Below are 24243 nucleotides of genomic sequence, written 5' to 3' on the forward strand. Positions count from 1 at the left end.
TAATACGCATGTCGGTAATTCCTTGAGGAAAGCAAGATTCTGAGAACTGAGTACAAACAGAAGCATAAAGTTTATTGGTTTGATTTCTTAATTATTTGTAGCTGTCAGGACCAAAGGCAACAGTGCAAGCAGCAATCTTTTGCCTCTTCGGGCATGTGCAGGTAAGGAGAATGTACCCTCATGCATAATAAAATCTATCTACAGCACCTTTTGTCTGAGGATCTTGCTCCAAGTGTGGTAGGGACTCTCCCAACCTCCTTGTGAAGGACTATTACCCACATGCTACAGAAGGGGAAATAGGCGCAATGAGATGAAACACCTTGCTGGGATTCCCATAGCAAGTCAGCATCAGACTCAGGACTAAAACCCAGAAGTTTTGACTATCAGTCCCCTGTTCTGATCTATAGACCATATACCCTCAGAGCTGGGACTAGAACTCAGGATTCTTATATCCTAGTCCCTGGCTCTAAACCACTAGGGAGCCTGCCTTTCATAAGCTGTAGCTTCATGAACCCAGATCAATATGCCACAGGGCCAGATCCTGCAAATGGCCGAGTGCCTCCAATGTAACACTCATCGTCTCAGATGTTAACGACGCAGAGTATTCAAATAAATTAGCAATGGGGGGGATGGGAAAGCCAGCAGGCTGGAGACTTGACATCAAAACCAGGGAACAGATGCAACTCATCACGTTAATGATTTTTTCCTTCCCAAAGGCATCACCCTATTGAGAAGCGGGCGCTTTCTATCCCATGGCAACACTGAGTGGGGGGAAAAAAATGGGCCTGGCTTTTATTTAATTTTTTTTTGTCCCTTACAGGAATGGTGGGAGAACAAAAGCGCCGAGCGGATTCATCATTTTTCTCTCGCCGCCACCCCCTCCCCCGCCTTTTCTTTCCTTTTATATTTTTTGAAAATAGGGTTAGAGCAAGATGGATGATCCCCCAGGCCCACGGAAGGAGCCGCGAGCGGCGACCCTGTCCTCCCCAGCATCCCATTAAGCGAAGCTCCGGGAGGAAGCCACTGTCCTTATTACATTGGCCTGGGTATATAGATGGAGGCTGCCCCCCAGCCCGTCTGCACCCCAAATCCAGCCTGGGCGCCTCTCCCATTTCTGATCGCCCCAGGCCACCTTCCTGGCCCAGCCCCACCCCCCTGGCCCTGATCCCCCTGCAGAATCTCACCCAGCCTGGCCCACCCTTCCGCCCTCTCCTTATCAGCCCGGGAAAGGGGCTTCATCAGTTCTTGTCAGCCCAGGCCTATTAGTCACCAGATAGATGACACGCTTTTGTATGGCTGTCAGCTCCTCCCGGACCCCCTGCGGAAAGCCAAGTGGCTGCACCCCCCCACTTCCCTGCCATAAGCAGGCTGAGGCTGGGTGGTGCTGGCTGCCTGGCTTTGGACTCTGTTCCCCAGAGCTGACCCGCCCCTGACCTGCAGGCTGCACAGTTGCCTTGCCTGTGACTTCTCTCTCTAGCTGAGAAAATGGCAGAGGCATGGGGGGGGAGGGGGGAGGAAAAAAAAAGGCCAGGTCCCCTGCAAAGGGGGGATTGAGACGGGCCCACCGGCTGGTGTGGGAAGGGCTGGCAGCGAGCCCATGGGGCGGTGGAGGGAGAGAAGGTGCCAACCAGTACTGCCCACCCTCCTTTCTGGGACGCCACTGCCTCTTGGTTGCATTCTCACTGTTCTTTCCGCTTTCATGCCTACCCAGGATTTAAAAGCCTCCGGTCATCGTGGTTTGTTTCTAACAATAAATTCTGAGTCGCTTATAAATCGGAGGCACCATGCAGTTCCTCTGCCTGAAAGGTTCCTGCCAGAACTGGCTCATCGGTGTAAATCAGGAGTCACTCCACTAACAGTGAACTGTTTACACTGCTGCAATGTAAGAGGGTGCAGAATCCGGCCACTGGTGTCTGTGACTGGGGCGTATTATATCAGGCAAGCCTCCATCACACCCTGCTATAACAACACACAAATCTATGTATGTATATATGCAAATGCACAAAAACATATCTATGTATACACACACACACAGAATCATAGTGATACCTACTTCTTATATAGTGTTTTTTCATCAGTAGATCTCAAAGCCCTTTACAAAGGAGGTCAGTATTATTTTACAGATGGGAAACTGAGGCACAGAGTGGAAACGGTCATGCAGCAGGCCAATGGTACAGCCAGGAATAAAAGACAGGTCTTCTGAGTCCCAGGTCAGTAGCCACTAGACCACACTGCCTCTCCTTACTTACACGCGCATATACAAAGACAGTATACAGAGACACAAAGAATGAGACTTTCATAGGAGCCTAAGGGAGTTGAGTGCCAAACTCCCATTGGCTTTCAGTTGAAAATTCCACCCATATACAATAGACATGTGCATTTATAAACACACATACTATAAAGGCCAGCAGTACCTTCAACTCCCACTGAAAGACCTTGCAGGATCACCCTCAGAACGGCTAAAGGCAGCTTTTGATTTCAATCTTCCATGTACTTGGGGTCTGTAGAGGACTACAGAGAATTTTTTTCTGGAAACAAAACTTGTTGGAAAAGATTATCTCATTTGAGCCAGTGAGAAAAACGTCCATCATGCCAATAGTCTTTGGACTATATGCAGCGTATGCTCATTATTTTTCCCCGTCACATCATAATTCCACGTTAGAGTTATGGCGTAATATTGAATTGGTATATTTATTTAAATTAGAAAAAATACAATACTGATGTTTGTGTCGGGTGTGTGTGTCTCTCTCTACTGTATTTATTCTTTAGGAAAACATTGCTTCTTGTCACTTTGCCAATCCATGGACCTGATCCTTCTTATGTGGCACTAGCATCCGTTTACTAGGAATATTATGGTCATACCTAAATGTCCTGATCAAGGCTTGAGATTCCACTCTGCTAGGCACAGCTCACCTAAGAGTTAGTAGCAGAGACAACACTATAGTGGGATAATAATACTTTTTCGGGAGACAAACTTTTCATGTGTGGAAAAGACAAGTTTTCGAACTTCACAGAGCTCTTCTTCAGGTCTAGGGAAGCTCTGTGAAGAACTCAATGAAACTTCAAAGCTCATCTCTCTCAACAGAAGTTGGTCCAATAACAGATATTACCTTGTCCACCTCCGTCTCTCTCATATCCTGGCTACAGCAACACTGCAGACAACAAGACTTAGCACTTCTGGAGCACTTTTCACTGCCAAGGAGCTTTGCAAAACTTAATAATATTTGATTTAACTTCAGCAGCCATCTTGAGGTCTCCTCTTACCAAGACTTCATGATGTTTATAAAACGTGCTACCATGTGTTCATTGATATATTGGAAAGTACTAGCATCCTGCAGAGTGAAGACTAAATGAAATGTGTCAACATAAATGAATAAAGTGCATTTTGTGATGCAGCAGATTAATGGGCCAGATCCTCGGCTGGTGTAATTAGATGCAAGAGAATTATGCCAATGTACACCCGCTGGAGATCTGGGCCCAAATGTATTTCCTGTGTTTGTTCACTCGCTAATTTGCAAATGTCAGCAATCTGCAATAGATATAACAATCAGTCGTGCAAATGAGTGAGGTCACCATGAAGACAAAGGAAATTCAGGGTGCTTCATGCAGGATGTCATCTGGGTCTGTTAACCAAAGGGGTAGAAAAAGTGAAAAAATATTAATACTTCCATTTCCTCTCATCCTTCTCAATGATCCCTATTTTACAGCGGGGGAAGCCAAACACACACATACCCTCACAGAGCCAGAATAGTTAAACTTGGACCTGATAGAGCCTAAAAATTGTGTTTCTCATTGGAGAGGCATTTTTCAGCTTCTCCTTGGTTCAGCTAGTTGCAGAAAGTTGGATTATTCAGCCAAGAAACTTAAGCATCTCTCTTGGGTAGATATGTGATAAGCAAAATAAAAAAATCTCTTCGAGAGATGCCAGGGAGGAATGGTTCTGCTCTCATGGGCACATGTGTAATTAGGTGGCATTACATACTCAATAGTCTGGAACAGGTGGGCCATCCCAGCCTCTTTGAACAATGTAGTTAGCAAGTGTGCCACCTGTAGTTAAAATCCTTCCGAAAAATCACTGGGAAATGTTAGCTGTTAAATGCAAAGATGATGGTTCCAAATCTTCAACATCTTGGCTATGTAGACTTTGATCCTGCAAGCACCCCAACACAACAAAGCGTTTAAGCATGTGAGCAGTCCCACTGAAGTCAATGGAACTAAAAATACTTAAATTTAAGCATAAGCTGGATCAGGGCCAATGTATTCCCAACTCCCATTGAATTCAGTTGGAGTGGGAGCACTCAACATCTCACAGGATTGGGACCATGTCGTGTTTCACTTTCCAAATACCAAAGGAAGGATCACATGCTGTAAATGCCAAATCTAATTTTTAAAATCAAAACCACTTGTGTAGCCCATAGTGCTACCTTTAGCGTTTTATTTTACTTAGCAGTAACTCAAGAAACCTACCTGCTAGTACGACATTTGCTTAAACAGTTAGCATATGGCTTTGAGGCTCATGAACTTTGGCATAATTGGCCTGACAGTCACTCTGGGTTTGGGGGAGCTGGGAATAGTTTGCATAAGAGGGAGTGTCTGTAGAAAGTGATAGCAGACATAGATGCTAGAACTAGGAGTTGTGTGGGTAGGACCGCACCCCCTGGCTTGAAGTGGTTTCCATCATATATGGGGTGTACAGTTTAGTTCAATGGCTCTCAGCACCCCCACTCGTAAGTGGCGAGTCTGTGGGTGCTCCGGTGCTTCATCACCAACAGGCAAAAATCATGGGAGCTGAACACCCACGTCAGCCCCCCTAGTAGCTCCTCCCCACCCACCAGTGCCTCCTGCCCACCGGTGGGTCCTGCCGATCAGCACCTCCTCCTCTCTCCTTGCGCCTCCTGCCTGCCATGATCAGCTGTTTTGTGGCATGCAGGAGGCTGTGAGGGAAGGGAGAGAAGCGAGGATGCGGCACACTCTGGGGAGGGGACAGAACAGGGGCGGAAAGTAGCGGGGCAGGAGTGTGCATTGAGAGAAGGGGTGGAGTGGGGAGAGGGCCTGGGGCAGAGCCGGAGTGTCAAGCTTCCCCCAGCACAATGAAAAGTCGGCACCTGTGCCCCCACTATACAAATTGTTCCAGCACCCCTGATACCAGGTGACTGTGGGAACACTGAACCGATAATTGGTTTGCATATTTTCGGATAAAATCTTGGCAAAGGCTTAACCGTAGACCTGCCTTGGCAATAGGGTGACCAGACAGCAAATGTGAAAAATTGGGATGGGGGGGGGGTAATAGGAGCCCATATAAGAAAAAGACCCAAAAATCGGGACTGTCCCTATAAAATCGGGACTTCTGGTCACCCTACTTGGCAATGAATTTCTGTGTACAGCAGTAGGCTAAAATCATGAATACATTAACCTATAGGATATGGGTGAAGAAGGCTGATTATAGACAAGGGGGGCTGGGCATTTGTATGAATATTCAAGACTCCCCCTCGGCCCTGTAACAGGCAAGACCACCATGTAAGAAGGGGACCTGGACCATCGGATGCCAAGGACAGAACAGGACTTTTGTCTCTTACCATTGGCTCCCCAAGAAAGGGTGAGAGTACGTACGTGAGGAATGGTACAAGAGACTGCTTCACTTCTGTAGTTTGCTAGCTTTTTATGTGGTTTGGAGCATTTGTGTCTTTGCTAGTTGTGCTAATAAAAGTGTTTCGAGTTTTAGCTTGCCCCGGTATGAATGTCTTCCTTGTGCACACCAGGGTTCTCAGGCCAATATTAGACTTGATAACCTTGCTACTGTTATGCTTGATTCTGGGACTCGAACCCTACAATCCCCCAGCTCATTAATTAGTAATTAAGTGGAAATCAGTAAGCACTAAAGAATCAGGCAGCATTTTGGAGTTAGAAGAGGGCTGGACCCACATCTAAACCATTCATTCCCTTGCTGAGACTTTGACTTCCAGCCAGCCTTCAACACCGAGTGAATTTTTAAATCCGAGTTATACTTATATATGGTTTGCTTGCAGAAAACGTTTGGAGTTCTACTGGCCTTGGAGAAAAAAGTGGACAAGGGAAATAAAATTGTACTGGTTCTTGCCTTATGATGCTAGGAAAACTTGAACAGAAACAAGTGAGCCAATCCCGCATTCCTTATTCAGACAAATCTCCCATAGCAACCATACACTGGGCCCTGTAAGAATAATGAAAAGTACATTGTCTAGTTCTGCAAACACTTGTGTAAGTACTCCTTATTTGTGGGAATAATCCCATCAACATTAACAGGAGTAAGGGTTTGCAGTAGGTTTTCTACTTATAAAATGCACTTAAGGCCTAGAACACGCAAGGTATTTAGGCACTTTACTTCCATTTAGACCTTTGGGGATCTCGGCCTTAGTTTTTAAAAGCACGGAGCAATATTTTAAGAGGAAGCCATACATAGGGTGCAACTCAAGCAACAATATACTGGTATCGAATATACCGCTTCGCAATTAACAAAAGCGTTATAAATTTAAAAAGTGAACCTTTATTAACAATCTGCTGCCCATTTCCCAGTAAGTCATGTGTCATGTAGGTCCGTGAGTAAGTATTTTTATCACTGGATCATTGAAAAAAAATCAAACTAGATTGTATTTCCTACCATGTGGTTGACTGATTCATTGCATTTCTGTGCATTCAAAACAATGGTATCCAAAATTGCTCAAAACAGTATCGGAAACAGATGGTTATAAAACAGCCAAGAGAAAATGTTACCTTCAGCTGACATTTCCACGCCAAATGCTTTTCAGTTTGCACCTTTGTAGCTGAAGGCTGAATTTGGATCCATTGTATTCATGGAACAAAAATATTCCAGATGATGTTATGAAGGTATATAGTTCTACATGGGCAGGATTGTGGATTCAGTGGATGAACATGTGAAGAGACATATCTTCATACCTCTTCAGTGCCTTCCTATCAGAGGGGACACCAAAGTCCAAATTACGACTTCGGAATCAGTCGTAATTTGTCTCCCCACAAAGTATTAAAGAAAAAAGTATTGATGCTTCTTTTTCCCTATAAATTTCACCCCCTCTTTCAGATCAGAGAGCATCAGCGCACAAGGCATGTGGGTCAGAAGGTCAATCCTCATTCCTATGGGGTAGCCATATGAGTCTTTTTCTATGCAGACTGCTGTCTCGAGCGGAATCATTTCAAATCATACTCTTGCCTGCTCCACAGTGGGTAGAAACTGAACCTAACAAGCCAGATTCTGTTCTCAGTTACATCAGTGAGAAGTCAGACTAACTCCACTGAAATCAGCAAAGGCTGCTCCAGTTGGTGGAGTTACTCTGGATTTAGAGCAATGTAAATGGTGGCAGGATATGGCCCTGAACATTTCTTTCACCCCCTTTATTCTGCCATCTCTTTCAAAATGTTTATTTTGGATTGTTCTGTAATTTACACTAGAAATCCATGCAATATGTCTCTCTTACTAAACTATGCAATGTCAGCACTTGGGGATCGAAACCAGGGCTTGGGAAACCAGCCATCAGAGCAGGGAGGTGGACATGCTGGGAAAGAAACAGGGAGAACAGAGCTCAGGGTGTTGATTGTCCTTCAAAAGCCAAAAAATACACATCCTGGGAACATAAAGCTGCCCGTGACTTTATTTTAGATGCAGGGTAACAGATGGACAGCTTCTAGAAACGAGACGTGTGCTGCACTGTGTATAATTTGCTTGTGCAGTTACCACCATTGTATGTGCAAATCAGGCCACTGTGCATCGGAATGTCTATTTACATGCCGTACGCAATGGCAGCAGCTGCATACGCCATTTAGGTGCACTGCGGGCCATGAGCTGCTTTAGAAATCTGACTGACCCAGGACGTTTTCAGTGACTCACTCAGTCAGATTGCACTGGAGAGCAGCGAGTCTCAGACTGGTTCACAGAGTAGACCACATCTTAACTGCATGATTCTGGTGGCCACATTCCATCCCATCTGTGAACTCATAACAGCTCTGGCAACTACAGCAGTGGTTTATGTGGAGAAGTACCATTAGCAAAGATTCAATCTACTGCCAGTCTCTCTAATGTGATTTTGTAGTTGGAAGCTAGAACGAGAACCAGCTTCATGTCACTAGCCAGGTCCACGTGATCACCAGTGGATCACTGGTGGTATGCAGACCACAGTTTGAAAACCATGTTGTTAGAGAAGTTCCCCAGGTTTTTAATATAACCAAGCAATCTCTCTAGATTTCACTCAGCCACACCCACTGAGGTACAGGTCACATTGTACATAGTGCTGGAATGATGGACATCCAGGTGGGGCAAACCTTCCTTTCCTCTGTCTTCGCCTTCTCCTGATACATTCTAAGCTAGCATATTTTTAGGGAGGGAATTTCCTTCCCATGCGCCTGAGTTTGTTCCTTCAAGTCAGGCTGTGGTTGTCCCCACACTCAGAGCAAGGACTGTCACGGCTGACATAAGCAGGGAATTTCAGGATTGTGTTCTCAGCAGATAGTCCCACTGACTTCCTGGGGATCAGGTCAGCTCCTAGGTTTATATACCCTCATCTTTGTACTTACGCAATGGTTACCATCCTGGCTGACACATCGAGGACTGAACCAGGGACCTCCAGAGCCAAAAGCATAAACTGCCGTGCTTTGAGTTGATGTTTTCTAATGGAAGCTTTAGGGCAATGGCTCTCAACCAGGGGGTACATGTACCCCTGGGGGTACAGAGAGGTCTTCCAGGGTTACATCAACTCATCTAGTTTTACAACAGGCAGCATAAAAAGCGCTAGCGAAGTCAGTACAAACTAAAATTTCATGCAGACAATAACTTGTTTATACAGCTCTATGTTCTATACACTGCAATGTAAGTACAATATTTATATCACAATTGGTTTATATTCTAATTATATGGTAAAAAGGAGAAAGTCAGCACTTTGTCAGTAACAGTGTGCCTATGACACTTCTGTATTTTTAGGACTGATTCTATAAGCAAGTAGTTTTTAAGTGAGGTGAAACTTGGGGGCCCACAAAACAAATCAGATCCCTGAAAGGGGGACAGTCTGGAAAGGTTGAGGGGCACTGCTTTAGGGGATTCACGTCCTCTATGGATGGGCACACAGGGGGACCGGTAACATACAGTGATGCTTCAGAAAAAATCAAAAATCTAGCGCACTGAGTGATGTGGAACACAGGAGGAATAGTTTCCTGCCTGACCCCAGTAGCACTCATGTTACACCGCAAAGCATGAGGTCTGAACACTATTTTCTTAACTTGAATATCTGGGTGGCCACTGGTCAACACTGGCAGCAGGACCTATGCAGTAGGTCACTGCTCTGGGAGCTTGCATGCTTCCTAAAGCTGTAAAGGAGGGGAGAGCTAAAGGTAGAATTCTGTTTTCCACTCCCTGATGTGTCCATCTCCTCCTTTGTTATGAGATCACAGCGTTAGCAGAGCACACAGAGTTTAGCACACTCAGAGGATCAAGGGAATCCCCATGACCATGTTTGAAATTCAAGGTCTTTGTTGTATCTGCCAGAGCTCTGGCGCCACGCCAGTCCAGGCACGCGCATTTCCCATGTCCAAAGGGCTGAACTAAGGGCATCTCCTTCTGCTGTGTAGCTCCTAGGGGATGGCAATACAAAAGATCAGAGCAGACCTCCAGATAGGAGCTAGCTGAAGTAAACCTACAACACCAGCTGACAAGAGCAATTCCTTCCTTGGCACTGATCAGAGGGATATCAGTCACTTGTTCAACAGCAGAAAGAGAAGCACCCAAGAGGGATTAGCTCAGGGACCAATACTGGGATTGGGGTCTCTTTTTAGGACTGCAGTCTCCAGCCTGCTTCACATGTCCGATACATAGAGTGCCACATGTATGGTGATGACCTGTATGCCTTGCAGAGTGCGCACAGGCACATACCTGTGTAACGTACAGGGGGCAATATTTTCCCCCCGATCTATACTGCCTATCCTGCACTCTTTTCTTAGGCAGATGAAACTCCCACTAAAGTCAGTGTTGGACTGCCATGGGGTTTACTCACTGCTGGGCACCTCCTTGGGGCTATATGGGAATCAGCTCCATTTTGGTCTGATGCCCCCTTCCTCACACCATGACATCTCCTCACTCTCCGAGACTTGCAATGCTCCATTTTTTATGTTTCAGCCCTCCAGCCAGGTCACTGGACAGTCCTCACCTTTGGGGATATCAAAGTCTCACTGGGTCAGCTGTCTTCATGCCCTCTAAGCCAGGTCCTGTGCCAATTTCCCAGCAGCTGGTAGGGGAAACCCAAGCCCACCCACTACTCTGGGATCCAGTCTAGGAATCCTATATCTAGCAACTGTGGTCTGCTTGCTCCCGGATCCTGCTATTTCCCTGGATTCTTTCCTCTTTCCCCACTTTATCTTCTGGCCCATCATCTAGGTTTACCAACCCATACACCCTCCTCCCATGGAATAACTGCAGACTGCTCCTTTCTTTACTTTCTTGCCATTCTCTATAGCTGCTCACACCACCATCCCTCAGAGTCACTACAGCCTACTTCCCATACATCCACCTTCTCTTTTAGGCTCCTCTGGCTGGTTTTATTCTAGCTCAGTCAGCCCCTGCCCAGCTGAGCTCCATCTTCACTTAGTGCTTGTCCTTCAAGCCTCAGTCTTCTCCCACGTGCAGCCTCCCAGGTTAATTGACCTAATTTAACCTGCTCTGCCTTGTGTGGCATAACAGCCACATTCTGATCTGCTTTACACAAGTGCAAATTAGAAGTAACTCCCTTGCTCCCCAATTTAAACCAGAGTAACTGAGACTAGAGTCAGGCCCAGTGATGTGTTCCCCATCAAGATGAAATGTCCACCTGCAGAATTAGTGAGATGGTATTTTATTTAATATTTATATTTATTATTATCATTATTTTTTTTGCAGTAACACCTACCAGTCCCAGGCACGGACCCCATTACGCTAGGTGTGGGACAGACACAGAACAAAGAGAAGGTCCCTTTCCCAAAGGAGTTTAGCATCTGAGGGTTGAAGTGTTGGAGAAGGGGATTTTTTTCTCCCTACAATCTGTCCATATTGTAGCCCTATCAATGTTATATATTCATGCCCAGGCAAACCACACATAAATCAGGAGAGCTGAAACCTCTCTCAAATCTGTGTTTGAAAGTGATCTAAAGCAAACACAGGAGTGAGCGGGGCCGCCCAGGGGAGGGGCAAGTGGGGCAATTTGCCTCAGACCCCAGGCCCTGCAGGGGCCCCCACAAGACTATAGTATTTTATAGTATTGCAACTTTTCTTTATAGAAGGGCCCCCTGAAATTGCTTTGCCCCAGGCCCCTTGAATCCTCTGTGCGGCCCTGGGAGTGAGTGTTTAGGGAAGTTCCCTATCTCTGCCTTGTCATGCTAAGCTGAAAGAAAAGCAAGCACTCTCTGTGTTTGTACAACTCCTAGCACAATGGGGCCCCATTCTCAATTGGTCCCTGGGCAATGCCGTAATAAGCATGATCAATAATAATAACTCAGAACAAAGGAAGGTGTTGGGAAAGACATCTGTGGCACATGCACCTCTATCCCAATATAACGTGACCCAATATAACACGAATTCAGATATAATGCAGTAAAGCAGTACTCTAGGGGGGCAGGGCTGTGCACTCGGGTGGATCAAAGCAAGTTCAATATAACGCTGTTTCACCTCTAATGCGGTGAGATTTTTTGGCTCCCGAGGACAGCGTTCTATCGGGGTAGAGGTGTAATTATCTAGCCTCCTGTAGACTGTAATGCTTTGGTATTCTGGTGGTTGGGTTTAGCGTGTGGTCCTGGGTGCTGCTGGTGACCCAGTGACTTTGCAACTTTGAGAAAATCAGTGCACTTCACCAACACTTCAAGGGAGTCCTTCCCCCCCCCCCCCCACCCGCGAAAGGAGCAGAGGGGCAGCAGAAAGTGGGGCAAAAGCCATGGAACCAAACTTCCAATGCAAACAATTCCCTCCTTGGGAGACTCAGGGACCTAGCACTTTCCATCATTCATTTCCTCTGCTGCCCTGCCTGAGGGGCTTAACTCAGTCACAGAAATCACAGAAGGGAAAGATAGATTGACTCGTCATCTCCATCCTCCTGGGAGTGGGGGGGGGGATAATTCCCCCCATAGCACTGTTTATTCTCCACGGCTTTGTCCAGACCCATTTTCAGAGACTCAAACAATTGAATTCCAACTTGGGAGAGTAATCCACAACCCACTAGACCTCTCCCTTAGAGTGCCCCCTGCCCCGCAGCACTCAAACACCTTTGCTCTAACTCCTCCCTTTACTGCTTGCTCTGCCACCTGGAGGATTTACACCCTTCACATACCCACAGGCTGACGATCACCTTTCCCAAGGACCGAGGGTGTCAGGACCACTGCAGCAACAGCAGCCCCTCCCCAGTGTTCTTGGCTCTCGCTGATACCACCTCTGCAGCACATTGTGTTGAGAAGGCTACTTTAGGTGTCTTGTTTGCACCATTCTCCCCGCCTCCAGCCCAACCCTAGGGCATCCCCTGTGTGCCAGCGTGAATTTCAGCCACCCAGCTGAATTTAAAATGAAACGATTGGTGTACGCATGAGAAAAAAGCAGCCAGGTTAAGACTGATGCTCCATCCTGAACTGATACTCAAGCCCATAAGCCTCTTCTTCACAATGTGTGACTGAGTCTAAAACAGAGGCCTCGGTTTGTCCCACAGCCTTAGTGCTATTCATGTGGTGTTAGTTTCCCACCCCTCACTGTATGACATGCTCCAGCCTCAGTCAGATACAGGACTCCTACGCTGCACGCTGTGGTGCATTGAAAACTGTGTTAAACTTGTAGGCTGTCACTTTAAATTTCATGATTTTTCCTGGTCTTCCCTACAGGCTGGGGAGTGTGTGTGTGTCTCTGTACAGTGTGTGCAATCTGAACCTAATAGTGGTCAGTTCTGCAGACATCCAACCTAGAATAAGGCGGGGTTTGTGGTACCAGCCTGCCTTAGCGAGCAGCCTGCTTTGTCTCTCTCTGATTTGCACTTTTGTGTGTTATTGTTCTGAATTCTAAGAAATAAAGTAATGTTAAATTGCAATATTCTGGCAAGTGTATTTATATTCTCTATTTAACTTCTCTGTGAGCATGTTATGAACATAAAATATTCACCACTGAATTTGTGGAAGCCACTGCATGTCAGCATGCAACCTCCCATTAAAAAATCAAATTGCCACTGATACATTTCTCATTATGTTCCAGGCCTTCCACATCATTATTTCTTTTAAAAGAGGGTATTTGCTTCCCTTAGCTTAATTTAAGTCCTGAAAATTTCATTATAATTTTGTCACTTGCTGCAATTTGACCACTTAATCACCACTTAATCCAACCTACCAAGAAAGTTGATTGCCAGGTAAAAATCTCTTTGAAGCCTCTATGCAGGGGAGGGGAAAAAATAAAGACTACAAATTAGAAACTGACTAGGCTCATCTAAGGGGGAGGGAAGGAACAGTGGAAATTGGCAAGAGCGAGATGCAAATCTTCCTTTGGAGAATCCAGATAATCAGACTAAATGGATTGATGTGAGGACTGAGAAGAAATGGCTTTAGTTGTTATCCTAATTCAATTCCATTTATTTTTATATGGCATCTTTCATAGAGAGTGTCTCCCCGCCGCTTCGTCTAGGGAGCGAAATAATAAAGAGCTAACACTCCAGTAGAACTGCAGACCGCGACAGCCCTGTAGGCTAGAACGACACACACAGAGAGACTGGAGGAAAGGAAGAGGAACGGGGTCCATGCCTAGAGGATTTGATTTTCCAAATCAGAAGGAAATTATGATCAATTTTTTCTCTCTTTTTTTTTTCAGATTTCAAAATATAATAATATTGCCAGGCGTTGGTTCTAGCTTCCTTGTAATACACTGGGGCTGATTCCAATCTCATGCAGGTTTTATAGCAGCAATATTCTGATCTCATACTGGTGCAGTTCCATTTATTTCAACTGAGTTGACTCCTGATTTATACTAGTGTAACTGAGAGGAGAAACAGGCCCAGTGACTTCCATGGAGTTTTTCCTAATTCACACCAGGGTGAGTGAGAGACAAAGAGTCCAACAGATTTAAAACTGTGAATTTATGGTTAGCCCCCTTGTTCTTTGAATAGACATTCACTACCTTATATGAAATGTGGTGTATTTATGAACTATAAGATATTTAAGAGGAAGGACTAGGATTCAGGACACCTTGTTTAAACTCGCAGCTTTGCCATGCTGTTCTCCCATGGATGTATCGAGAAAAGGGATGAGACTCCCTATTGTAGTCTCCTAATTGTCCTGTACAGAATTCTGAGAGATCCACTAACTCATTTCCTTAAATCCATTTGTTCTCTGAATAAATCTGCATGCATCCCCATCCTACGAAGTCCCAGTTCTGCCCGCTAAGTCTGTTGCTTTGGATTAAACGGAAATGTACGTCCTGTTTGCTTTAAAATATTAAAATGTAATCCTGGTGAATGAAATCCCTTAAGATATCAGCGTGATAGGCCTGCATGCAAGATAGTATTTCTTGCCATTTAGCGCACAAAGCAAAGAGAGAGACCAGAGCTGTGTCTTCCCAGAGTCACAGATTAGGTCACAAATGGATCTGTTTTCAAGGGCAGGATCACGTAATTCTAGTTCATTTTTTTTCTAAGGCTATGCACTAGACAGCTGATCGCTGCTTGCCCTGAGGTTCCGTTTATTTGGGGTATATTCATTTCCTTGGTTTCTCCTCTGTGATGTGATCAGATAGGTAGCTAGCAATTTGAAACCTGGCTCATGGGCTGCTCCTTTCCCCATAATTGCAATAGCCCCAAAATAGACACAACATAGTAAGCTAAAACCTGAAATCCTAATAGAAGGCCTGGTCTCAGTTACGCAGGTGTCAATACGAGCAACTCCACTGACTTTAATTACGTTACCTTGGCTTGACACCAGTGCACCTGCCCTTGACTTTCACAGGGACTAACTCCCATAGTAATGTTTGAAACCCTCACCCACTGAGAATAAAATTTGTCTTTAATTTGTACTTTCTTTTTACAAAGGCCAAACTCCCATTGAAACCAACAGAGCTGCATGGTCAGGGGGTGTTTTAGGGAGGGTAATCCTGTGTGTCGTCAGAAGGGCGTCAGAAATTGATGCCCAGATCTTTTCCGGAGACATCCCTGGGAAAACGATTGCGCCCAGACTGAGAAAACTTTGCCAATGTTTTATAACATCATATAGCACGTTGAGTCACCACCCACGATCAGGGCCCCATTGTGTTGGGCACTGCGCAAACAGCTGTTGCCACAAAGAGCTTACACTCTAAGTAGACAAAAAGTGGGAGGGAAGATGCACTTTTAGCTTTATTTTCTAGATGGGGAAGTTAAATACGGAAAAGTTAAGTGACTTGCCCTGGGTCACACAAGAAGCTTGTGGTAGGGCTGGGAACTGAATCCAGCACACCAGCAGCCCACCCCAACATTTTAACCACAGAGCGACCTTCCTCGGTTGGGAGCACCTGCCATTTCTCCCTGGCTGGAACTTTACCTTATCCTTGCGTAAAAGGGGACGTTTTCTCAGTGGGCTGCAGTTGTGCCCAGTGTGCACATCAGTTGGGTAGCTCTCCCTCCTCTCTCTCGCTCAGCCTTTCCATTTTTAAAGAACAATTGACTGAATTAAAAATGGCCTTCGTAAGGCAGGGTTGAAACCTCAAGAGGGTTTCACTGCTGTTGCTCAAAGCACTCCAACCACACTTTGTTCTGACAGCTGATCATGTCTGCGGAGACTCCTGATCATTGAAATTTAGTCTTCAAGCCCGCCCCATCCGCCTTTCCTCGTCTATTATGTATGAGAGCAATGCCCTTCCCTCGGAGAGGTTTAGCCCGGCAAGGCTGATTTCCTCTCACAGAGCGGAGCACTCTTTAATAAGATAAACAAGGGCCGGTGGTAATTAACGGTCATGCAATTCATCAAACATTCATGGATCCTGGCGTTTTTCTGCGTGAAGCTTGAGCTTCCTTGCAACAAAGGATCAGAGCTGAGACCTGGGAAAAGGGAGATGGGAAGGGGAGACGAATGGTAAAGTCTGCTCTGTTGTTATTAATAAAGGAATTTAGCCATCCCCTGGGATTTGTATAGCCCCTTGAAAGCTGAGATCTCAAAGCATTTTGTTAATTTTACCTCCTGACTCCTTTCTGAAGTTTGGCTATCCCCATTTTAAAGATGGTTACACTGAGGCACAGAGAAATGAAGTGGCTTGCCTGAAATTCGCTTAGTCTGTATAAAGACTGGATAACTGGTCTTCAATCAAGTGAAGTGTGAGAGAGATGGAGAGATGAAACCCATCACCTATCAACCCAGGGATAGGATGCAACCCCCCAGCCCCAGTATGCTAGTCTACAGTCTACAGCGTAATCTCAGATCATGTCCCCTTTTCTGCCCTCACTCTGGGCTATGTGGAGCTAGCATGGAGCCCTTTCTGTGACATACAGGGGTGCAAAACTCCCTGCAATAATGGAACCACTCCATCTTCAGCCCTGTAATGCAACCTGATCCTGGGGCCTAAATGAGGTGGAGAACCTCCTAGGCCCCCCCCACCGTCACATGGGTGAATTGACCACACAGAGAGTCAGTGGGAATAGAACCCAGGAGTCCTGACTCCCAGTCCCCCAATACACTACATGCTGGGTCAGAGTAGCTCCGTGGAGTTTTATGGGTCTATGCTGATTTACGCCTGTTGAGGATCCCTCATTGTTTTAGATCCAGGAATGATTTTGTCAAGTATCAGAGGGGTAGCCGTGTTAGTCTGGATCTGTAAAAGCAGCAAAGGGTCCTGTAGCACCTTATAGACTAACAGATTTTGTGTAGCCAACTGGATTAGGAATTCCTCTGCCCGTTTTTTATGCAATGCCCAGTCTGGCCCAGTTGGATTGAATTCCTCCGATCTTGCATTGTTTTCGACAATCTCGTCCTGATGTTCCCCCCTTTCATACATTTTTTTTGTTTACAGCCCAGAAGGAACAATTTACTGCTCACTACACCTTGAACTTGGCTCACCACATGCCACACTCCCCCACCGCTCTCACTCATACTCACAGATAACCTCCAAATGACCTACCGTACAAACTTACACTCAAGGAAGGGGACTTCTGACAGACCCTCTTCGCTTTACAAACTTTGTGCAGTCGGCTGGAGTCTTGCCAGGAGGGCCTACAAGGCTGGGATGCCATGAACTGACATCAGCAGAATAAAATATTACCCTGGCAGTAATCTGATAGAACTTGATGGTGATGACCGGGGGGGGGGGGGGGAGAGAGACATTTGAAAGGACAGTTTCTTTCAATGCGTTGCTGAGAAGACCATTAGGTAAACCACTAGATTATTTTTCACATTCTTCAGTGCAAAACTACTGCATTTTATGGCTGCTATCAATAACAGCTATCATATTACTAATGCTACAGTTGCCACATATATAATATTTAAATCACATTTGCGGCTGACAGAAACCTATGGATATTCTCAATCCCAACAGACTATTACGGTTCATATCATGTCTGTCATATAAATATTATGAATCATTTCCTACAGTCTTTATGGGGTCTACGTTGACATCATCGAAAAGGAGATGGTGCGCTGGATACCGGTTGCATATTTATTCACCCCTTATGTATATGTATGTGTATGGGGAATGATTTATACAACAATTGTCAGTAATAAATGCTCCTGATAAAGCATATTATCTTCACACTTCATTTGCAAAGTGTTTTCTATGACGAGCCGGGGAGAAGGCTGGAGGAGAAAGCAGCACCGGAATTGACTGGGCCGGATCCTCAGCTGGTATGAATCAGTAGAGCCGGATATACTTCGCTGGAACTATACTGATTGACTTGAGGATCTGGCCCGATTACTAGTGCAATGGGAGTTACTGGTAATATCACAGGACCAGGTCTTCAGTTGGTGCAAGTTAACATTGTTCCATTGACTTGGCTGGCGTTATACTGATTTACACCTGCCAAGAATGTAGGCCATAATAAGTCAAAAAGGGAAACGCAGATTCTTTCACCAGAGCTCTGTAAATCTGATATTTAATCTTCAATCAATTGAAATTTTCTTTCTTTATCTCTTCCCTGCTAATCAGCTTCTGGTCCAGAGACTCAGATGGATCCCCAGCCGTTGCGTAAGGCAGATGCAAGTCTGGCTTGCACTTATTCAGAGCCTTTTTGCAAGGTTGCCAAAGCGTTTTACAAATATGAATTAATTAAACATCGCAACCATCATCCCTTTGAAACAGGTGAGCAACGTCCTCCAGTGTCACCAGCGAGGGGAAATGAGGTACAAGAGAGGCTAGACCTAGTGACAGATCAGAAATAGAACCCAGGAGTCCTGACTGCCCATGCCTGTTTTAACTACTTGACCGTGTTACGTAGATAAACCACATAGGCATAGCTATAGACAGACAAAGACAAATGCTCCTCTGTGGCTTAGAAGTGATAGGGTCTTTGATAGCATTTTATGTCCCATACTAAGAGCTGACCATACAAGACAATGTTTCTTGCACTTCCTGGTTCTTCTGATTAAGTTGTTTCGAAAAGAGAGTAGGGTGCAGAGTCTTTTTGCCTAACTTCATTGTGGGAATGTGGTTTCCAGGATGAAAGATCAAATATATCATGTAAATTTCACTTTACAAACAAACATCATCTGCCTGTTAAATGCTTCTGGGAAAAATAAACTGATAACTTTGAATCTACAATGCTTATGGAAATACCCTTAAGAGTGTTTTGTTTTGCATTTGCAATGTGTCTTGTAGGAAACAGCAACTGGACTCAACAGGTTTTATCATTACTGTTGATACTTTGTATTATGGGAGCGCCTTAAGATCCCAGCTGAGATCTGGAGACTGCACTAGGAACTGTGCAGACACAAAGGGAGAGACAGCCATGCCCCAAAGAGCTTACAATCTAGAGAGATAAGACAGAAGAAGAGTGGGAGGGAAAACAGGTTTTTCAGGCTGTTCACCCAGGTCCTGCCTCGCCCCATGCTCTGTATTTATTTAATCTGCATGTGTTTGGAATGAGGGAAGTAGAATACCGGGCTGAGAGACGTGCATTTTGTTTGCGATTTGGGATCTGCTAGCAAAATCCAAAGGTCAGAAGGGATGTGAGATGGTCAAGAAGCTTTCGGATTACGAGTGCTTGAACGGCAAATGGAACAGTTTCTAGGCATCTTGTTTTCCTGGGCAAAACAGTAACAAAACAAAGGACAGGGGCTGGTGGCAGGTGGAGGTGGGGCAGGCGGTAATAGGGGAACCTTACTACCAGTGTCCAGTTTGAAAGGCAATGAACCAGATTCTGACTGCAGGGCAATGCAACCCCATTGACTTTCGTGGGGGATGAACTGGTCTGACTGAGGATCAGAGTCGAGCTGTGATGGGTTTTACAAGCACGGCAGGCCTGTATGAAAGGTTTCATTCTGTTTTCTCTTTATCACACCTTTCAGTGTAGAGCTGTCTCCCTGTCTGCTGCACTGTGTGTCCATTTCAGATGCAGCGCATTAGGGGTTGCCTAGATGAGGGAAATTTGCACCTGTGTGACAAAGGGAAAACAGCATGACAGCTTTTGGACACTGAACTACCATGTACACTAAAGGCATTAAGACATTTATACCACCTCAGTTAGATCAGTACAACCACAGTGAGGTAGTTATCGCCAGGCAAATTGCCATAATAGACACAGGTTTATCTCTCATGGAGACCTTATATTCGTTCTTTCTTTGTTCGCTGTTTTCCTTAATCTGCTATAAAAGTAATCTAGAGTAGAAAATACTTGCTTTTTGCTGTTTGTGTGGGAAAACATGGAACAGCAGGAAACCACAGCAAGTTCTAATTTTGTTCCATCAGTCACCTCTGAGTTGCAAATGAGATCAAATAAATAAATCCCGCTAGGAAAAATAATCAAGACTGCAATTTTCAAAGTCACCAAAAGGATTTAAACACCCAATTCCCATTCAAGGTGGAGTCTGTGCTGGGTAGGGCTGTCTGTACTCAGCTGAGCCTCAGCCACGGCTAGATTTTATAGCAAGAGCCAACCACAGCATGGGAATCCATTTCCCACTGTAATGTGAGAAACAAGAATTCCCTAAACATGAGCAAAGGTGTTGTTACCCTGCACCAACAAGAGCTGTGGAGTGTGATTCATGCTGTCCCTAACTGTGAAATTAAAAATAAATTCAAGGCATCAGGGAGACAAGCAAGGATGAACAGAGAGACCCAGAAGCACGGAAGGCGTTTTGCAGGACAGTGTCGGAATTCCAAGAAGCCCAGTGCCAAACAGACGTACAAGCCAAAGGCCCTGAAAATGGATTGTTTTTTAAATTATTCAAGTCTTTACTAAGAAGTGCCAAGCCAGAGTTCAGTGTAGCACAGAGCAGCCTGATGCTGGTTATTAAAGCACATTAAAATTCATTTTGGGCGGGAGTGTGTGAATGGTTTGTAACACCATAGAAATATCCTTGCCACTTTCTGGCATCCCATGGAGACTGCAAATATGGGACCTCGTCTGGCAGCCTTCTACAAGGTAAAATTCCCATTGGCAGTATCACTGGAATAACAACTGCAGGATCAGACCTATTGCCACTACAATTAACATTTGGATTGCACTGAACAGCAGCTCTTTTGGGCTGGTTGGGGAAAAATGTAATTTACTCCAAACAGCTTGCTAGGAGAAACACACTAGATATGAAAACTTCACGTTTTATTGTCTACAAAGGTCTGTTTTCAGCAGTGGCTACTGTGTCATTGTGTGTATCAGCTTTAACACGCTGTGGGGTGGAATGCTGAGCCAGACCCTCAGTTAGCGTCTCTTAGGGGTGTAGCCTGGATACACCAGCTGACGGTGTAACCCATTATTATCTACCAATCTTCCTATATAAACATCCAGATTCATAATGGGCCAATTTTTCCTTTCACTTCAGTGGTGTCGACGAGTGCAGAATTTGGATATATTGATCTATACATGCGCGGGCCTTTACCTCGCTCATTTCGGGGCAAGCCCAAGGTTCGCTGCCCCTACAAATGAGTTCAGCCCTTTTTAGATTAGTGCGTTCAGACACAATTGATTATAGTTGACTTCAGCTTCGGTGAAGTTGATCTCTGCCCTTGCATTGTTGAGTGTCACACACATGCATGTATTAAATGTCCAACTTTCACACAGCTGCACCATAGTTAGAAAGGCTGGACCTGCTCCCCTCAAACAAGCCCACTCCCATTTGTTCTTGTTTTTCCCCAGGAGTTCATATAACAAACTCAGCCATAAAAATTGCCTGGGAGATGAAACTTGACATGCAAGGTCCCAGCCCGGGAGCAAATGATGTTACCAGTTATAAACGCACACACACCAATCTGTTTGGACATGCTTAAATTACAGGAGCAAAGGATAAAAAGGAGTGTGCTGCTTTATTCTGTTTTTACTTCTACAGCTCCCAATGAGTGCCAGGCTGCAGCCGCTTGCCGCTGACGCAGAATGGGTCCTGCTGGCATTTTTCATTCCTGTTGTAATGTATTGCTATCGCTAGTTGTGCAAGGGGTGGAGAGGGAGGCCCCGTTCTGTTCATGGTCCCCGAGCTGGTCCACATAGGGATTGTGGGGATTAGCAGCAGTTTGCCCCTTTGGTGTGATCACAACCCTCTTGCCCTCTGGGTAGAAGCGACCAGGGTGGGTGCCTGTCCCCTAACACAGACACACTAAAGAGGCTGCAGGAGGAGTTGTTAGCATAGTAAATTACTTTAGCCTTTCTCTATCCTTGTTTACAGGGGCTCAGATACCACAATGATGGGCAGAAGATAGACAGACATGCCAGGGCAGCAGAAACCCTAGCATACATTTGCAACCTTTCCTCATTTTAGACTTAAAATTTCATTCTATCCCCTCAAAAACTCAAGGCCTGCTCCTCAATGCCTCCCACTCTCAGAGTCCTTGTTCACATGAGTCTCCTTCAACGGGATCAGTCAGGTGTGAACGGGTTGCCAGGTTGGGATCCCTTGGTGTTCTCCTACTTGCTCTTGTCATTGGAATGCAGGGCCATTCACCTGAGTTCCTACACCCTAGCGGTCAGTCCAATACCACTTCAGGCTATCTATGCTATCATGCCACTCATTCCAGGCCTGCATCCCCACAGCTCAGGAACAACTCCACCCTAAGGAACAAACCTGCGTTATGCACATTGTGGTCGTCCGGAGTATGGGTCGATATGATACTTAATATGCTTTACACACAGTCAAGTCGTTCCAATCCATCAAGTTACTAATACACATTCTTAACAGGCTGAGCACCATGTATTAAAGCTGGAGACACCCTGATATATTGATATGTAGCACAGACAGTTAAAAACAGAAGGCCAAGGTGGGTTTGCACCAGAGGCTGGAGTATGTGAGCTCTCAGATAAGCTGCACACCTATCCTTAGTTATTGACTTGTATCTCTGTTACAGGAAAGGAAATAAAGCATGTTTAAGTAGCAGGAGGGTCAGACTAGATGATCATGATGGTCCCTGTTCTGACTGTAAAGTCTATGAGACTACCTGAGTCAGAACTCACACTTTGCTCTTTCTGGAGGGGAAGGAGCTTGTTCCTGTCTTTCTTAAGTTTGCACTTTGTGACTTGTGTCAGTTACTTAAACATGGTTTATCATGTGCACGTGTGTCTATAGTAGATCGACTGATCATTTGAACAACTGACAGACACTGGCCAGCGGATCTAGCCTATTTATCCACTCTCCAATGTTCTTTATAAGACTGAGAGATTTTCAAAGCTGCCTCTAGAATAGGAACACTCCAACCTCCCCTCAAAATCAATTCCTTAGGCAGCTTGGAAAATCTCAGCCTAAAGGGCCCCATCTTGCATCCTTTACTCACAGAAGTAATCCCATTGATTTCATTGGCTCTAGTCAATCACCTTACTAGCTACTTACCTGTACAAACTCAAGTTTCAGTGCTGGGTCCAGCCTTTCTAACCCAGATGAAAAGCCCCATAAAAGTACTGAAGGGAATCACTCCAGCAAGGGCTTTATCCAGCAGCATTTACACAACAGAGCAGGTCCTTTACCTCCTCCTCCTCCTCAAATAAATGAACCTGTGATTTGGCACTTTAATAGTCTTTAACTCCTGCAGCTTTGTTAAATTAACATTTGCAGGCATGAGACAATTTACGGTGGTTCTTCGGATCCTCGAGCAGCCCCCTCTGAAAGCCCCCACCCCGCCCTCCAGAAAACGAGTTGAGGATTGAAGCCCACAGCCGCCAACCCTTAAAACTGGTCGGTTGCAGACTCGCAGCTGGCAGCGCCGTCGCTGCTACCAGGTTGGCCCTCCCGCTCCCCCTTGGCGGGGTCCCCTTTGCATTGCAGCTCCTGTAGTTGGAATAGAGAGACACAGAGACACAAGTACTTTAGTTACAGTGTTGGGTGAGTTTGAAACAACTCCCCCTGCCTTGGGCTTACACACACGGGGACTGGATTTCCTATCCCACCCGCTCCCGTGCGGGCTGCCTTCTGCTGCTGCTGCTTTTCAAATCAAGGCCAAGCTGCGGGCGCTGATTTTTGTTTTGTTTTTGGTCTGCCCCTCTCACCTCCCCCGTTTTTTTTTCCTCTCTTTTGCTTTGATTTCTGCGCGCGCGCGTGTGTTTTGCCTCCGCCGATCTTCACAAATCGCTTTGGCATGAGTTAAACCCCCGATATGGACACCAAACATTTCCTGCCACTGGGTGAGTTTGTTGCAAAGGCTTCTTCTTTGCCACTCGGCGCAATGTCTTCGGCTTGAAATGCTCCAGATCGCCAGGGGTTTGGGGGGGTGGGGGAAGGACGGAGGACAGGAGAGACGATCGGAGAAGTGGAGGGGGGGTATGAAAAAAAGTGGTTTTATTGCAGCGCTGATCGTTTGACCCGGGACCCCCCATGCCCCCTTTTCCACGCGCGATTGCAGGGAGGCAGGCGCAAGCTTGTTTAATGCATGGGAAGGGGAGGCATTTGGGGTGACCGCTGCAGCGTGGAGAGTTGTTGTCAGTTTCGCCGACTGCCCTGGGAAGCCTCGATCCTTGTTCGGTTGGTTTGTCCCTCTTTGCAAGGAACAATTTGAGTAGATGAGTGTCTGGTTGTTTTCCCCTCAAGCCCTTCTTCCCTCCCTTGCCTTTTCTGGGTAAGACAACGTGTCGAGCGAGCCTCATTGTGTTTTGCAGATGGAAACCACAGATTAAGCTACTGCTGAGGAAG

At 45.7% G+C, this 24243-nt stretch overlaps 1 protein-coding gene across 2 annotated transcripts in view; it reads left to right on the forward strand.

Annotated features, from left to right (window-relative positions):
* Positions 1–23417: 23417 nt before the first annotated feature.
* RXRA (retinoid X receptor alpha) overlaps positions 23418–24243 on the forward strand; it is a 222564-nt gene continuing 221738 nt past the window's right edge. For both annotated transcript variants that reach the window (XM_030535897.1, XM_030535898.1), the window contains exon 1: positions 23418–23738. In XM_030535897.1, coding sequence (XP_030391757.1) covers positions 23711–23738 — 28 coding nt within the window. In that variant the 5' untranslated portion in view covers positions 23418–23710. The remainder of the gene's footprint in view (positions 23739–24243) is intronic.

The sequence above is a fragment of the Gopherus evgoodei genome, chromosome 16 (assembly GCF_007399415.2).
Source record: "Gopherus evgoodei ecotype Sinaloan lineage chromosome 16, rGopEvg1_v1.p, whole genome shotgun sequence".
In the NCBI taxonomy this organism is placed as follows: Eukaryota; Metazoa; Chordata; order Testudines; family Testudinidae; genus Gopherus; species Gopherus evgoodei.